At 36.7% G+C, this 18057-nt stretch overlaps 1 protein-coding gene across 3 annotated transcripts; it reads left to right on the top strand.

The window, feature by feature from the left end:
• Positions 1-1367: 1367 nt before the first annotated feature.
• On the top strand, positions 1368-17443 carry LOC6579642. 3 transcript variants are annotated; one of them, XM_015163798.3, is made up of 4 exons: positions 1368-1645; positions 15792-15923; positions 16453-16698; positions 16763-17443. In XM_015163798.3, exons 1-4 carry the CDS (start codon positions 1616-1618, stop codon positions 16976-16978), a joined length of 624 nt encoding a protein of 207 aa, XP_015019284.1. In that variant the 5' UTR covers positions 1368-1615; the 3' UTR covers positions 16979-17443. The 3 variants fall into 3 exon arrangements, with proteins under 3 accessions (XP_015019284.1, XP_015019283.1, XP_002005524.1); XM_015163797.3 differs by lacking the exon at positions 1368-1645 and adding an exon at positions 9459-9632; XM_002005488.4 differs by lacking the exon at positions 1368-1645 and adding an exon at positions 15676-15708.
• The last annotated feature ends 614 nt before the right edge of the window (positions 17444-18057 follow it).

Raw genomic sequence — 18057 nt, 5'->3', positions numbered from 1 at the left:
CAGTGAAAGTTGCTAATTGTTTGCCCAATATGCACTGCGCCGCGCATTGCAGCATTAGCTAACCGCTCTTTATTGCCGCATATGCGGAAAAGAAATTCACAGCCGAACGGGCCACTCAATGGCCAATAGTCGCCCCACCAATCTGCCCCGGCCAGTCCATTAATCGGTCAAGCGGCACAGCTCACGTACACAAAATCCGCCGGGCACTGGCCAAGCACAGCTAATCAGCATGTCAGGCGGCCACTCATGCGTAGTTATTACTGTAGCCAAAGCAGTTGCTGTTGCTGTGAGTGCCCTGCGGAAATTGTTGAATAGGGATATGTCAGTTGCGCGAAATAAGCAACTAGGATACTTCGTTCAATACTATTTAAAGTGAACTGATCAATAATTGATCAAATTATCCATAAATTTAAAAAAATATACAAAAGAAAAAAAAATCCAAAAATATTTTAAAACAAAATTATTAGCTGGCTCAAATTCATAACTAGAAAAAAATATAAAAAATAAAATAAAGATAAATGAAACTAGAAAAAGTAAAAATCAAGCTAAAAAAATAAATATATAAAAAAAATTTAAATCAATTATCAAACAAAAAATATTTATAACTAGAATAAAAATATTTTATTATAAAAAAAAAATAAATAAAAATAAATCAAAATAAAAATAAATAACTAAAAATAAAGAAAATAAATATATTTAAATGATGGGTAAAACGAAAAATCCAAATTACATTTTTTATAAAACAATTTAATTTAATATTATACCAGTTTATTATTTTGCACACCGTTAAGCTAAGGTACCACATAAATTATATTATTAATTTAATTTTCTGTTTCTGATTTGCTTAATATTTATTTACAAACTGCTTCTATTAATATCAGGATATATAATAATAAAAGACATTGAAATTTTAATCACTTTAATCACACACCATGTAGGGCATCTACTAGTCTATCAGTCTCGCTACAAGCGCGCCTCAACCTATTCACACTTAAAGTCACAGCTGGCTAGTTGAGTACACAGCGCGAAATGGTTGCGAAAAGGCAACTGTAGAGCCAACTGCGCACGCGCACAGGCCAAGTGTCTCACGGCTGCTTGGGTAGCTAAAACAGCTGAGAGACGCGCTCAGCGCTCAGACAGCTGCAGCGCTCTGTGTACTCTGTACACAAATGCCAGCTCTCTGGCTCTCTCGCTCTCTCTCTCCCCCCTCACACAATAAAAATATAATAAAAACGTGTTAGACTACGTCGAGTGCGAAACTGAAATCGAAAACCCGCCAAGCGAGAGTCGCTTCGTCTCTGTTTGCTATGCCCTTTGCCGGCTTTGACGTTGGCCAGGCTTATTTGAGTACCCGTAAGAGGCTCTCGAATACTCAGTTGCGAATTTCATACTAGCCGAAGCGGTCGTACGTGTGGGAGTTCGAACATTTTGGCACATCAATTCGATTGATAACGCCACAGATCTAAGCCAAACGAGCAGCGCGTTAAGTGTGTTAAGAAGTTTCATTCGCATTCAAACGGAAATTACTCAAGTCAATATTAAGTGAAGTTCTGTGAACAGCTACAAAGAATCGAAGATAATCATATAAATACTTTCCGCAAATAGCAACACAAAGATGATCGAGCGACGCAGCCAACTGGATAAGGTAGGCAAAAGTAAATGAAACTCGAGTTGAAGCTGAAGCTAAGTACGGCCGAAACGAACTACAGTTCAATTTATTAAGATCTTGATCTCAGCTTAACATTTGACGTTTGGCTAAGGTCAAGCTGGCAATTAATTTGAATTAATTTATCAAAAATCTAAACGAAATTTAAATACGACCTCTGAGCTGACAGGCGTATGATGTATTATATATGTGGGGAGAGAGATAAGAAAAGTAGAATATTTTGATGTATGTAGAAGATGTACATATATATATATTTAAAATTGATATTGATATTAATTTTTTAAATCAAATTATTGATAAACAGAAAATTATAAATATAAAAACACATTTATTAAATTCTTTTGTTTCTATCAATTATAAAATTAATCAATTTTATTGATTTTACATTTTTATTTATATAACAAAAAAATAGTAAATTCATTTAACAACTTAAAAATCAATTGAATACCTAAATTTTCTAATTTGAATAATTTATAAATATATAAAGTATTGCTTTACCTACTACAAAAATTAAATATATGTATGTATTTAACATTTTCATGCTTGATATGTTTGACTGTACTTAAAGTAAGGCAATTCGTGAAGCATACTTCATCTAGGCATCTTCACAGTCTACAGTCTGCTGATAAGCCGGTTTCGTATTATTAACTGTTTTTTATTTATTTATTTAGTTTTTTTTATTTTCGTATACATAGTGAGATCATGAGGCAAGCATTATGTTTCTTTTTTTCTTTTTTCGTTTCTTTTCTTTATTTTCCTTGTTGTATCTCAATCTGTAGCCGAGTCTGTACTTGCCTTGGCTTGGCATGATTCAGTTTTCAGCTGGAATCATTTGCATTTACTGATGATAATACTTTGAGAGACTGTGATAACTTTTGCTTTTCTTGGGCTCATCTGCAGGTGTAGAATGCTGTGAGATTCTAATTAATGACGTGCCCCGTCTACCTGAGTTGCGTAACTTTGCGGCGAATCGCAGCTGCTGGCCGATATGAATAATTTATGGAGCTCAGAATTGATACGAGTATATGTATATGATTAATGCCCGCCCTCCCCCTCTCTCATTCTCCACAAAGTGTTAGGCCACGTTACTTATACCAGCCACAACATTTATAATTATAAATAGCCCCAGCTGAGCTGGCCCAGCTCATTGAGGATGCTCGAAACGAATTTAAATTCTGTGCAGCGTTTTTGTTTAACGACTTCGATTTTTTTTCCCGCTGATCGATATTTATATACAGATACTTTTATCGATCTGTACTCAATGGACGTCAGCACGCGCATCACTTTCTGCCATTATTTGATTCGGACGCCGCCATTCACTTGGCTGCCTGGCCGGGCCTCTGTGATCCATGTCACGTAAGCGCATGCACTCGAGTTGGCAATAGAACTTGGTAGCTAGGCAACAATTACTGCTATGCCAAGCCAATTGGAAGTTAGCATAAGTGGCTGCTCCGAGCTGCCTTCTAGGTGCTTGCTGCTGTCTGCTAGCTGATGGAGGAATGCACGTGCCAGGCAAGCGTACGGCGTGGAGTATTCCACTTGATGGAGTATTCCACTCGTCTCTGGTTTGTTTGCCCAGTTTGTTGATTTTAAATGAACGCCCGGCGCACTTTGCACAATTAAGCTAATAGGAAATAATCAGAGCCATAGCACTGGAAAGCTGTCGAGATGTAGAAAACTCTGGCCATCAGCACGAATAGACAGTGTCTGAGAGAGAGAAATACATCCTTATAATCATATACTAAGCGCAAAGGCAAATTGAGTGGGAGGAAATTAGATTAGAATGGTGGAGAGACCCGACTACTCATATACCCTGCAGGCAGCTGAGAGGCGGACAAGGAGAGGCTAACTAGAGATGTAAATAAGTGTGTACTTGGACGTAATTAGATTAGATTACTTAGTGAGTGCGACTTACAAATACCCTGTAGACAGATTTAAAATGCCAACAGCATGGATAGACCCTGTTTGAGAGGCTTAAATACAAAAGCTAAAAGCAAAATGGAAAATTAGTTAGTTAGACTGCGTTTATTGAAAAGTTAAGCTGACAGATACCCTGGAAAGTGCACTTAATATATATCATAAACTGCAGACCATATAAATGAAGAGATCAACAAAAGTTAGAGTTGTCGATGAACTACTATCAAGTTCCTTATGAAACCGACCAAGTCTTAAGTTTTCTATCAGCCTGCTCCCCTGCCCATCTCCCACAGCTGCAGGGTATACGAACAGTGAACAGCAACAGTACACGCACTGAGAGCTCTTCCTGACTATAGTCAGATATTTCTACGCAGATGCTAGACAAAGTTCATTAACCAAGCGCAAAGCAATTAAACAAGTCACACAACTTGATGATTGACAGACTGACTGACTGACAGACTGACTGACTGACAGACAGTCAGGCTGGCCTAATCCCATCAGAGAAGTTGGCCAACGGCTTTTGATCGGATCTGAAGTTGATTTTATGAGAGGCCCCACAAAACAATGTATTGCTACACATTGATTGCTGGCCCGGCTACTTGTGCCTAGTACTAGTTTAGCTTATGCTTAAAACATGTTCTACATAGTCTTTAAACTCAGCTCCATTAAAGCCATGTCAAAGTACATAATTATTATTTCATTGCGGTGATTTGTTGCCAAGAATAAAGTTGTCTGAAGACAAAGCATGTCGAATTCCACTTTATTGTTTTCGAAAATTATGTTCAACTATTAAACTTAAAACATATCATACACATTTTTATTTATTATTAAAAGATCTCACTATTCAACACGCTTTAATGAGTTTTTTATGTACGAAAAAGGGAAGGGAAATGCATAATTAATTTGTATTAAAATATGAATTTATTTATTTTGCACGTGCCGCATATTTAATATTAAGCAAATTACTTCTTTTGTGTTTCCCCACTCTTTACTTTACATATGTACATATAGTACTTACTTGGCATGCCTGCGCAGGAAATGTGAAGGGGCATATTGGTTTAGTGTAAAAAACACTTTAAGCTCTATGCTAATGATGAAGTTTATTTGAAATTAAGGTAGATATACATGTATAACACATATAATACTGGTCTTACAATTATATCAATATTTATGCCTTGAGCGAGCATCACGCAGTCGACTACAACTTTTAGTTTTACAAATTCTTGATCGGGTTTATTTAAATATGCACATTAATTACGGTCTGACTGGGACAAGTTGTAAATGGAAGAACATTTCTATAGAGTTTACTATTCTTTGTGTACCTACAAATTGTTTTTTTATAGCAAGCACTGTCTGTGTGTGTGTGTGTGTGTGTGTGTGTGTGTGCACGTGGCGTCTGTGTGCATGTATGCCTGCCTGTGTGAGTGTCTGTACAATTAAATTATTGCAAATTAATTACATTGATTATTTGGGTATTAAGTGGCTGTCATTGCTGCGGCTGTTGCGGCAAATTACGGCGTGTGCACATCAATCTCTGTGTGTGTGCCAGAGGGCCATACACACACACACACACACACACACACACATCTGTCTCTGTGTGTGGCAAATGTGATTGCTACTGAATACTATTAATTAGCTGCTTGATTTACGATGTGATTGATCCGCCCCACTCCGCTCAACTTAGCTTAGCGTAATTGTAGTTTCACTTTTTATTGAGCGCACTTCATCTTCATCATCCTCCTTCATCATTAAAGATACTTATTTAAGCCCTTAAGTAGCTGCAATTAAGTAGTCTAAGTTAATTGAATCTACACTCGTTTGCCGTTGATGTTGTTGTTGTTGTTGTTGTGGTCTTGGTGTTATTTGACTGTCTGGCAACTCCGCCCAGAACTGGAGCATTCCGCGCAAAAGTTGAAAGTCGAGGCAAAGAAAACACACACGCACACACACACACACACACTGAATAAACAAATGACGAATATGTGCATAAAGAAAAAGACAAGTAAAGCGGACAAAAGCAAACAAATGATGCAAAACAAATTACAAAAGTTACTTCGAAGCTCGAACTCAACATTTTACAAGTTGAAGAAAACGAAGAGAACGCCAATAATAATAGAAATCAACATGTTCTAGAGGCCCTATACACACACACACACACACACACAGAGTAACTAAACACATAATCATTTATCTTCAAACAATTGCGCCGTGTTTCTTGCACGTGTTCGAGTTCAGGTTCAGGGCTTTGTAGTAGAGTTTGTGCTGTAGGGCGACTGAGCTGTTCGGGGGCGGGGCAGTTCAAAACAAATCCGACTATCTGAGTTACAGTTCGCGCTTTTCCGCAAAAAGTTCACGTTCTGCGACCGATGGCAAAAAAAAGTATGAGAAAACGAATAATAACAAAACAGTATAAGTAAATCAAAAATAAACGCGAAAGAAAATAACGCCAAAGCAATAACAACGATACAAGAAACAGAAATGGCAAGAGTGCGAGAGTTAGAGCGAGAGGGAGAGTGAGAGCAGTGGCAGCTGCATAAGCAAAGGCAGACAAGCATAAGCAGAGGGGCAGAGCGGCAGAGCGGCAGCAGCAGCAGAGCGGTGACGAAGAGTGAGAGGCAGCGGCAAAGCGCAAATGAAATAAAAGCAAAACAGGTAATAAAATATAAAAAGCTGACCGTGAGCAATGTCAGGGGCTCATGGCGCTTAGGCGCCGTTCATTTGTCTGTTGCGTTTGGCCTGGGACTGCGCGTGAGTGTGACCAGAGTGTGCGGCGAAAAACCGTTCGACGCGAGCGCTCGCACAAATTTATGCATTGTCAGCAGCGCCCAGGCAGACAGACAGGCAGACGGATAGAGTCAGAGCGGCAAGCGCAATGGAAACAATAGCAGCCGGAGTAACTGAAACGGCAACAGCAGACGGTTGAGTTAAATTCAATTTAACGCTCCATGCCGCTTCGTTATTTGGTTTCTAGTTCAAGTTTAGGGTCAATAACTGTCGATTGCATTTTAACCAAGTTGGTCTGGCCAGCAGCTGTTGCTGCTGCTGCTGCTGCTGCTGTTGTTGTTGTTGCGGCTACTGTTGATTTACAATTTGTAAAATTGGCAAACAAACAGTTTACGACAAAAACATAGAAAATGGAAGAGCGTAAAGCGCCGACCAAAGCTCAACAACGAAACGTGTATACCCTTTCCACTGGCAATAGACGTATGTAATATATGATAGCCAATAGCCAGATCTCCAGTTTCGCTAATAAGCCAAGTTGTCTCTGCTGTAGACACTTTAACTTAACATGCAAATTGTTGTCAAAAAAAAAAAAAAAAAAAAAAAAAAAAAAAAAAAAAAATTAAAAAAAAAAAAAAATTCAAGAGTTTGTCGATCTATTTGTCAGCCTGTTTATCTTTATCTGTGTGCACGTATGAGTGCGTTTTTGTTTATCTTTTTGAAGAAGAGGGCGCGCTAAGTGAATCACGAGTAAAGAAAATGCTTTACAACAACAACAACACTAATAGCAGCAGCAGCAACAGTAGCTCAGCCAGTCAATGGGATTTGCGATTTACGAGCAGCTTTATTGCAGGTTCAATGCATCATCTATCTCTGTTTGCGAGAAATAAAACTAATGGACATTCAGGTTAAAGGTTTAAAGCGCTCTGAGCACAAAACTGAAGCCAAACAACTAAATCGTTGAGTAGATGTGATATATGCATGCATAAATATAAAAAGGCAAACAACAAGATTTAAGACTATTGAATAAATCTAGCAAGATTTCTGAAAAAATATTTACAAAAATTCTTAAATTTACATAGACAAAAAAAAAAAAAAAAAGAAAAAGAAAACCTTAACTTAAGTAAGATGATAAATGATATACGCATAAAAGTGTAATTAATCGTTTAGCAGATATTCCGCTTTTATTTCCATTACAACATGCAAAACTAGTCTTAGCCTTAGTCTTAGTCTTTGCCTTAGTCTCTTCCTATATTAATGTTAACCCTTTTCAGAAGAAAAACACTATTATTATATACATATGTTTAACCTTACAAGCCCAAGTATATTTCGAGAATTGAACGGAAGGAATATATATATAAATAATATACTTAGCAAAATGAAAACTTTCCATCTAATCCAGTTTGGCCTCTTCACCAAATTTCTTTACACAACGTTATTAACGTTTATTTATAGCCTGATGACGTAATTGGAGCACACAGCCATATCCACATCCGCAACTTAAACAATTTCCCACCAATATGTTTATTTTTTCTTATTTTTGGTCGTTTTTCGGTCCCATTTATAAGGTTGAATGTCCTTTTTTGCCTAACTGGCTTAGCTGGCTTTCAACTGTTTCCGGCCTTTATTATGCTTATTGAATTAAATTTGTGTGCGCAACCTTTTCGCTCACTTTGTATTCGAATCCGTCCCACAAAATATGCTTGAAAAGGTTCTAATAAACTTTTGCAAATGAATGTCATGAACAGATATCCGCCAGGGAATCTGACTTTATATGTTGAACTTTTTTTTGTGTTTTGTTTTGCCGTAGTGTCAATAAATTTATATATTATTGTTACAAAGATCATGAAAGTCGCTTATGATGAATCGCATTTATCATTTATAAAAGTATACTTTCGATAATTGTGAATGATCTGAATACAAACCGGATAATTAATGAGAGTAATTTTAACAATTACAAAAACAGTTTATTTATTTATAAAATTTTATTTATATATATATTTAAAAACAAGAATATCAAGCCTTCCTGTGTTTTTTTTCGTTATTCCTTAAATATCTCCCTCAGCTCATTAAACTCTCTTGAGAACTTTGCTAAATATGTTAATTTCATTGGGATCGTTTCTAAATGGATCTCTTGAATTACTCACACCTGAGTACAGGGCATTTCCTAGTCGACTCCTTTATAGGGTTTTGCGCTCATTTTGCTTTAGTCCCCCCGTTCGCAACCTTTTTTGGGTCTGCTTCGATTATCGCATCGCATAATTAAATATGCAGCTACGTTCGAGTTCAAGGTAGTTCCGGTATGATGATGGCAGGCAACGTAACTTACCTTGCTGCATATACATATACCTACTTATGCATGTGTGTGTGTGTGTGTGTGTGTGTGTATATGCCAACTGTGCCATTAATTGTCGACCTCATCTGCAGCAATCAGAGGCTTAATGATGGAGTAGCATCGAGTTTGCGTAGAATGCGGCTGACAATCTTATACTGACTGCGCTTGGCATTGTGGGCGCCGAAAACTCGGTCAGTCGGGAGCTTCGCTCGTAAGGTGAGCAACTGAGATCTGTAAACGGGTTCAGTGAACTTCGCTCAGTTACAAATCCATGTCGAGTCACTCGCCTGGGGCACTGAAACCTAGGCGAACGAGCTGTAACCGAGGGCTGATTCTACTAGATATTAAGTAGCCGTTGTGTTGTATTTGCTTTGGGTCTAGCAGAGGAATGATAGATCGGATTTCATCAAATCGATTGCAGTAAGTGTGTCAGTCCAGTCGTTGCCAATTGCGCGGAAAGCAGAAAATCCACTTTTTGTCTGCCCCTCTCTGTCCCTGGCGCAGTTTAACGGCTGTTAAACCAGTTATTTGCGCTGCTGAGAAAGCGGCTCAAAGAAATTCTCTGCGCTGACGGAGACGTTGACGTTGACGGCGACGTCGCTGCCACGCTCAATTTCCCACTGCAAGCCGAAGCTCTATGACTGCAGGGCAGTTCAGTGTATAACAGTATGAGTGAGTGTGTGTGTGTACCTTAGTGATCAGCTGTCGCTTGAGCAGCAACAACAGCATCAGCTTCAGCTTCTGCTTCTGCTTCGGCTTCAGCTCCAGAACTGTGCTACGTGCTGAATATATGTAAGCAGCGCATGCGCTGCCCGACGTCAGTTGCTGCGCAGACGCGTTCATGTGCACTTCACGTTCACAATCGCCCGTTGACGTTATCGCCAATTCTGTATCGGTATAGTGTATCGATAGTGTTACACACACATACACACACACACACTCAATAGCTGAATTTGCAAAATGGCAGCGCGCAGTGCCTATATCACAAACGAGGTGAGTTCTTCCTGCTTTGCCAAAACAGAAAAGATAACCCAGCCAAAAAGCAAAGGCATTAAATAATATTATAGCAGAAGTGCCTGCCTAGCCTGCCAGCAGAGAGCCACTCAAGAGCCAACCGCTAATTAGTGCCGGCTCATTAAGAGCCCAGACACTGTTGAGCAAACTGTTTGCGACTCAAAAGCCAACAAACAGAAATTGTCGGTAACTGGAGTATGCTTGACAGATGGGCTGCCCGGCTTTCTAGCTGGCTGGCTGGCTGGCTGTTTGGCTGGCTTTGCGGCGCGCCAAATTCTTTATACTTTGCATAATTAATATAGACACATAAATGCAAACAACATCAGCTGAAGTCGCAGCTGAACTTCATTCCCTAGTCGTGCCCGAAATACCCGTTTTAACACTCTTGCTTTTTAGCCGCTCTCAGTTCTGTCTGGGAAAACTTTTACCCACCAGCAACAGCCGAAGCAGCAAAAGTTGGCTTTATCTTCATAATTAGTATGAAATTAGTATTAATTTTGCAACAGCCAAACATAAACAGCTGCAGGGCACAGAGCAACAACAAAATCAATAGCAATAGAAATGAAAATGAAAATGAAAAGAGAAAGTAAAAAAAATAAACAAAAACAGAAACTGAAACGGAAATGGAATGAGCTGGAGGTGTTTGTTCGCCCTGCAGCTGAAAATATTAAATTCAAATTTCATTGGAATCACAATTAAGATGCTGTGCTGAAATGTTATTAAAATTGATTAGATTTAAATGGGATAGCAATTGAAATAGTGGAAAGTCGAACAAATTTCTTGGTCTGCTGACTGGGCCTTTAGCAATAATTAGTTTCTAGTAAATTGGATAATTAACTTACATACGGTAGTTTACATTAAATTATCTAATAAACTGTTCATCTTTTTTGAACTTGAACTTCACGAACTTTAGCTGGGCTTTAAACAAGTTTCCTTTTTAATTAAGAGTGCATTAAGAGTGAATAGAAATGTGGACAGATATATGTATATATGAATATATAAATTGTTAAATATATGAATACACACATTTCTATTTATATTTTTAATTTTAAAATATAATTTGTATATGGATTGAATGATTTACTTTTATGTGTATATTTTAATATGTGTATTTTTTTTTTAGTTTTTTATTTATTTATTTTTTAATTAATTTATTTTTTTTATTTTTTATTTTATTACCGATATTTTAAAATTTTGTATACAGTTTTTAAACATATATTTTTGAATATACGGTTTTTTTTTATTTATATATATTTTTTCTTTTGGTTATTATAAACCTTTTTATTTTATATTTAGATTTTGAGTTTTTTCATTTATTTATGTTTTTTATTTATCATTCATATTTTTGATATTTTATTTTTATTGACATTACTTAAATTTATATATATATGTGTATATATTCCTTGTTTTCATTTTTTGTATACACAAATCTGGAATCTGCAATAATTGTAAAATTTAAGCCTTGTTTATGTTGTGATTCTCTTCGGTTTTCCTCTTTGCATTGACTTCATTTTCGCTTCACGATTAAATAATAATCCGATTGCGGTTTCGGCTGAAAGTTGTTTAACATAAGTTGACTTTTGTATCGAAAGTGTGCACAAGTAAGGGGACACTGAAAATGTTCTGCTCGTGATTGATTAGTTTCTTCTGTTATATAAATGCATAGATTAAGAACAATCCCTCTGCAATGTGAACCAAGAAACTATATTCCCACACACAAAGCTTTAATTACATCTCTATAAGAACATCTGATAAATAATCTTTATTGCTGATAATTATAACTATAGCATTAATTAAAAACAACTTCACGCTTTCCATATGCGTATTCATGTGCAACCTAAGAATAGATATTATGAATTGACTAAAGATTAGCAGAAACACCGATACTGCAAACACAAATGAACACAAAGTCACGATCTCAGTAGTTTATAGAGCTTATTATACACATAGTCTATTATTCATTATATCAGCCAAACTGGCTGTCATTTATCTCAGTAGTAAGAGCACGTTGAGAACTAGATTAAAATGAATGAAACACGCGCTTAAAGTCAAAATATAACCACAAATTTCGAATGAGTTGCACATTTGATTGCAAAGCGCTGCCAATTACACAGGTCAACACAATTCAGATTGAGTTTTATATAACTGGCATTCGAGTATGCAGCCAGAATGTCAAGTAGACTCAGCTTAAAGTGGAGTAGTACTTAATCGATTTCAATTTCTATCGTCAGCTTGCTGGCCAAATGCTGTTAGCCTGTTTCAATTGCGTTAGCCAACGTGCTTCCTCAGAGTTGGCCGAAACCAAACTAGATTCAATTTATTTTTATGAGCTTCGCACCTAAACAATAGAAAAATATTCAGATTGTTATTTTAAAATACCTCCAAGCGTTTGTTGTTCTATGTATTAGTATGTGTAGATGTGTGCGAGTGTCTGTGTGTATGCAAAATAATTAATATTTATTAACACTCGCCAAACAAACGTCAAGCAGATGAAACTTTGGCTGCCGCCACAAAATCTTTGATAAAAAAATATTCACATAAATGTGTCACAGATTTAATAGACCAAGTATAACTGTGTTTGTGTGTGTGTTGCATATCCTAGCAGATCAGACTAAATAACGTGCCAGACAGCTATTGCATTATGTGTTTACCACGCGATTTTAGCTCTGTTTGCACTTTGAATATTTGCCAAAGCTATTTTTCTTCCTCTTCTTCCCCCTTTTTTTTTGAGAAACAATAACAAAAGATTTTTGCGCGTTGGGTAAACAAAATGTCACAGTCGGAGCCAAGTAAACAGTAAACAACGGAAAAAAGAACGACAAACACAAATATGGAAACTCACACGCTGCAGCTGGAAGAGAGTTATAGAGCTGCCCGGCGGAAAACGGTGCGTATGCGCTGCACATTACGTATACGCACCCCGTAAAGCACTTTGCTGTCAAGCATTGTTGTAGTCTTGCGCTTAGCCAAAATTTCATTTGCAAAACTCACAATAAATTCAAATTAAATATGAGAAAGACAAAAGCAACTCGAATGGTAAAGCTCTGGGTGTGTGAGTGCATAAGCTGTTTGGGTAAATAGTTTAGTAAAAACAATTCCCTAGTAACCAACTGGAGTTTGCAAAGCTCTATACAAACTTGCCATTGCCCTGAAAATGCCATTTGTAGTTTTGCATTTACGAATTTTGCATTGCTTTGTGCAACGAAATCTTTCTAATTAGACGCAACAAGACGCAACAGACTAGTTGCCATGCATTGATAATATTGGTGAGGGGGGAGTGGCAAAGGGTGGCGACTGCATTCGACAGACTTTACAACTGATTGGACTCCATTATTTATGGATAATAGTTTTTCACACACACACACACTCACACAGACACAATCATATGGCATAAATGCGATACCAAATGCAGTCTTTGATTTCATTTTCAGTCTTCGTCTTCTGAGCCACAAAATGCAAACCGAGCAACAACTTTGTTGCCCACTTAAAATGTGCATAAAAATAACAGAAAGCAAAAACAAAAAAACAAAAAAACAAAAAAATACAAATAAAAAAAAATAAAAATAAGAAAACTTTAAAACAAATGGCAAAGCCACTGCCAGCTCAGCTGCCACGCCCAACTCCAGCAACCAACTCAATTTAGTCTTAAGCCCGCATACATAAATGTCAGTTGTATTTTCGGTCCTCTGCTCGTTTCGCTAATTGCAAGTGGAGTATATGGGTTTTTGGGTTCATTACTTCAGCATGAACTATAGATATAAGATTTAAAGTAAAGGCTTGGCATTTGATATTTCATTACACGTATGCAAACAGTCCATTAGGTTAGCTAACTTAGCTGAGACAGACTAGCTGAGACTTGTTTTTAATGTTTTCGGCTAGGTGATATCGTTTTAAGAGTATTTTTAAAGCAAATGCTAGGTTCTAAAATAACTAAAGTGAATTTGTACCATTCTCGATGACTAAAAAGAAACTCGATCTAAATCTGAACTGCTAAAAGTCTAGTCTAAATTTCAATATACATACAGCTACAGTCGGTCCTCAAACAACACATTAAACCTGAGCGGGTATAAAGCCGTCGCTTATAGCCGCTTCAAACATTTTTCATGCCTTGTTGTTGTTATTGCCTGCATATTAACCCTCCTCAAGCATTGTCGCTTGAGTGAATCACACAGATTTTTAAATTTTTTTGCTCTCTCTTTTATTTATGCATTTCCTAAATGAATGCTAATAATTTCCACATTTAACTGTTCAATGTTTTTTTTTTTTTTATTATTTATTATATTTTGTGTTGGCTTTTATTTTGGGCTGTTTTGTTTTGATTTGTGTTTAGTTTTTGAGGCAAAAAGAATCTTTTGAACCAACCCATTCAAGGGTCAGGGTTGGAGCCAACATTTGCCTAATTATTTATTTAATTGCCCAGCTAGAGTTAATGCTTTATTGTTTTTGTTTATGCGACCGACGATTCGTGTCAAGGCCGTGACAGAATCTTCAAGACGCGTGTTTGAAAAACAACTTCAACAATTGTACAATTAGACTTGGCATAGTTAGCAACATGGCCAGGCCAAGCTGTGCAAAGTCAGTGCCGCTTGACAAATGCTCCGTGCCACAGCGCCTGTTGTTGCAGCTGATGTTGCAAACGCAATCAGCCATATAAACTGCGACTAGAGTTAACAAACTGAGGCGAGGAGGCGTTCAAGCGTGAAATACTTATGTATATATGCATATATATTATATATATATATATATATATATATATATATATATATATATATATTTTGTGTGTGTATGTGTGCTTTATATATATGGTTTATTGACTGTCGTTACTTAAGATTGACCTGTGAACTTGCGGTCTATGAGCTGGCTTAAATTGTTTGCCTAAATGTAGACAAATGTTAACACACTAAGATATACATACATATAGACAAAGCTCTACGCAAGTCTCTGTCTATCCAAATAGTAAACAAAATTAATTTCAGATTAAATTTAAAATATAAATAGATTTTAAAAATATAAAAAAGCAATCAATAAACATGAAAATAAATTAAAACATAAATTCAATAAATTTAAAATATATAGACAATAAATGTTGACTAAATAAAAGAAATATATATATGAATTATATATATATATATATATTATACAGTAAATAAATAAAAATAAATAAAAATAATGAATAAATAAAAATCAAAATAAATTAAATCACCACACATAAGCCAAAATATATACATAATAAAAAAATAAATATTCATATGATAAAAATAAATTAAAAGTAACATAAATTAAGACACAAATAAACAAATATATATGAACAATTATACTAAGATAAAAATACTACAAATATAAATAAATGTAAATTAAAACACAGATTAATTATTATACAGAAAAAATTATACTCTAGTTTGCATATATTATAAGCGTATGAGCCTATAAAAATAGTACAAAATAATTAAAATAAATTTAAAATTAATTTAAAACCGAGATAAAAATAGATAAATAAATCAAACAAACAATTTACATTTTCCCCTGGCGCTGCTGAAGCTGCTGCAGCGTGTTATTGCTCATACGCCGCTTGGTCACTCGCCTTGGCCGAGCGTCTGCTGTTGTTGCTCTGGGACGGCTTTCGAAATAGATTTAAGTGCGCGGAAAATGTGCGGGCTGTGGAAAAACTTGCTGCTTGATACACATGAAGCAGCCGTAGCAGAAAAACAAAACTGGTTACGCCTGGCCAACGCCACGCGGCAAGTTGGCCTTGTGCTAATCCACATTTTAGAATCCCAACAGCAGCAGCAGCAGCAGCAGCAATCGCGACCGCTGTAAACTCTACGTGTGCGAATTCTCCAATGAAATCATGAGCACAAAACCATTTGGCTCACAGAACGTGGTTGGCGGCTCAATCGCAACGATCGCAGCGATCGGCATCAACTTGACTTTGAGTTTCGTTATTTTGGTGCCGTAATTGCAATTGCAGTTCTTGTGCAAGATCAATGTGCTAGCAGTCAAATTAAGACAAATTAAAGCGACTATTTAATTGACGCCAATGACATTCAACAATGATGTAGGCTTAAGTGTGTAAACATCCTTAGTGGATATGCCAAATTAATCAAGTTGTTTGGTTTTCTCTTCTAACGACTCTTGCAGATAATTATCACAGCCATGGACCGTTTCGTATGGTTTGTGCTGCTGGTGGTCATGACGCACCTGGTCACGGAATTCACACGTGTCACCGGCTATGCGAGAGGACAGCGACAGGAGCTGGTGCTAATCAACGATGTAAGTAAGAGAACTCCATTAAATAAGACCCCAAAGACTCCTAGTATAAGTGCAATTTTTCGTTGCATACTTTCGAGCGCAGCGTAAAATATATTGAGAGATGCTTGAGAGAGTTGAGTTGAGAACGATAAGAGTGTAACCTTGACTTATATAATGTGCTCTTTACACTTATCGAAGCAGAAATTGACTTATTAAGACTTTAGTCATGTATAAATCAGTAATATAAAAAATACTCATATATGATTACATTGAAGACTTTTATAAACTTGATTTATGAATAAACACTTCATAAATTTACAACTAAAATGCACTTAAGCTCATTGTATATCAATTTTTATATAAAACAATGCCCATTAATTCAATCGGAAATGTAATTAATAGTATTTGCTATTCATTTATATTAATAGATTATCTAGAATATCAAAACTATTTTAAATACATATATAAATATATACATATATTTTTAATAGAAATTCGCCAAATGCAGCTTTCATGATTGTATTAATGTGTTAATTGATGCCAATTTCAGACACTGCTGAAGCCGATGCCCGTGCAGAATATGCTGCTGTATCCGAGCTACGATTACGCGCACTATGACAGGCCTCAGTCCGTCGTGGGGGGCGGCAACAGCATACAGCAGAATGCCGCGATGGTGTTTGGTGGTCTGGGCGGCAGCGGTGGGGCGGCGAACGGTGCCATTGTTGCGGGCAGCAGTGCAGCTGAATCGAGCTTTCCGTTCTTCAGTCTACGGCCGTTAATTGACAGCATTTTCGACGTAAGCTAAGTGCTTGATGCAAATCCAACTCGTTGGCTAATCAGCTATTTACCGTTCCCTGCAGATACCCATATCCACTTTGCGAGCCGTCAACACCCTGGTGGGCCGCCTCACGGGCAGCTATCGCCAGGCATCGGAGGGTGTGGAGAAGTCGGTAACCATCAGAGCAGACGAGCCACTCCGGCTGCCAGCGGGTCATCCGCCAGCGATGCCCGGCAATTTTCGGCTATCCACCACGGGCAACGCTGAGCGTCAACAAATGCGCGAGGAGCTGGCGTAGTGGCAGAGCCGAGCACAGTACTTGACATTTACCTTTACTTTTACGTCTACGTTCACGTTTACGTTTACATTTATTCGTAATTAGTTCGTAATTCAACTTTGACCTTAGACCAAACAAAGGGCAAGGCGCACACGTTTCTCAATGTTGTGTTTAATGGGCATTTCTATGTGTTAAGTGTATTAGTGTGAGTGTCTTTACTTATGCATGTGTATGTGTGAATGTATGTGTTTCTCTTTTAATGCTTAGCTTTTAGATGTTTTCGTTGTGATATATGTAAAATTGTTGTAAGTCTAATTTAATTGTATTTATAAAAAAAAAAAAGAAAAAACATTAAAAAAAATATGTGTAAACAAAAATTAATGTATTTTGATGTAATGTATTTCTCATGCAGTTTCAAAGTGGGCTTAAATACGTGTTGTAACTGCATAGTATTTTTGAAAATAAAATAATGTTTCATGCCTGAAATGCTTGATATTTTACTTAAGCTAAGTATGTGTAAAGTTTAAAGACTTTTCACTCAATAAATTCACCTATTAAACATTAAAGTTTTATGAAAACCTTGAGAGCTTAATTCAAACTTCAGATAAGTAAAATTATATAGATATTTTGTTATAATTATATACCTTTATAAACAAATATTTATATATATTTTCACAAAAGCCTTGTCTAATAATTCAATGGAAAATGTTGCCCATTATTTTGCATGGGTATTTTCATGGGGCCGCCTAAATGTATGCAACGCTTTTTGTTATTATAATTAATTCATGCAAAATGTCGGGCGAAAGAGCGTAGCATACTTTTGCGCGTCGCATAAAAATGTCAACAGCTTTTACACTGAAGAAAACAAGAAGAAAAGAACACGAAATGGCCGCAGCAAGAATGTCAACAGCCTGCGGCTGCCCATATCAGCGGGGCGTCTGTCAGTCATCAAGAAATCAATGTTTAAACATTTCCGAGAAGCCAATTCACTATAACACCTAAAAGATTAAAGGCGTTGTCGCAATATATATATATATATATATATATGTATATAGGAAATTCATTGAATATATTTTTGATGAGCTTTCATGTACGAAAAT

Source organism: Drosophila mojavensis, unplaced genomic scaffold (assembly GCF_018153725.1).
Source record: "Drosophila mojavensis isolate 15081-1352.22 unplaced genomic scaffold, ASM1815372v1 contig_80, whole genome shotgun sequence".
NCBI lineage: Eukaryota > Metazoa > Arthropoda > Insecta > Diptera > Drosophilidae > Drosophila > Drosophila mojavensis.
The sequence above is the reverse complement of the archived record's forward strand: the minus strand, read 5'-3'. Positions and strand labels throughout refer to the sequence as shown.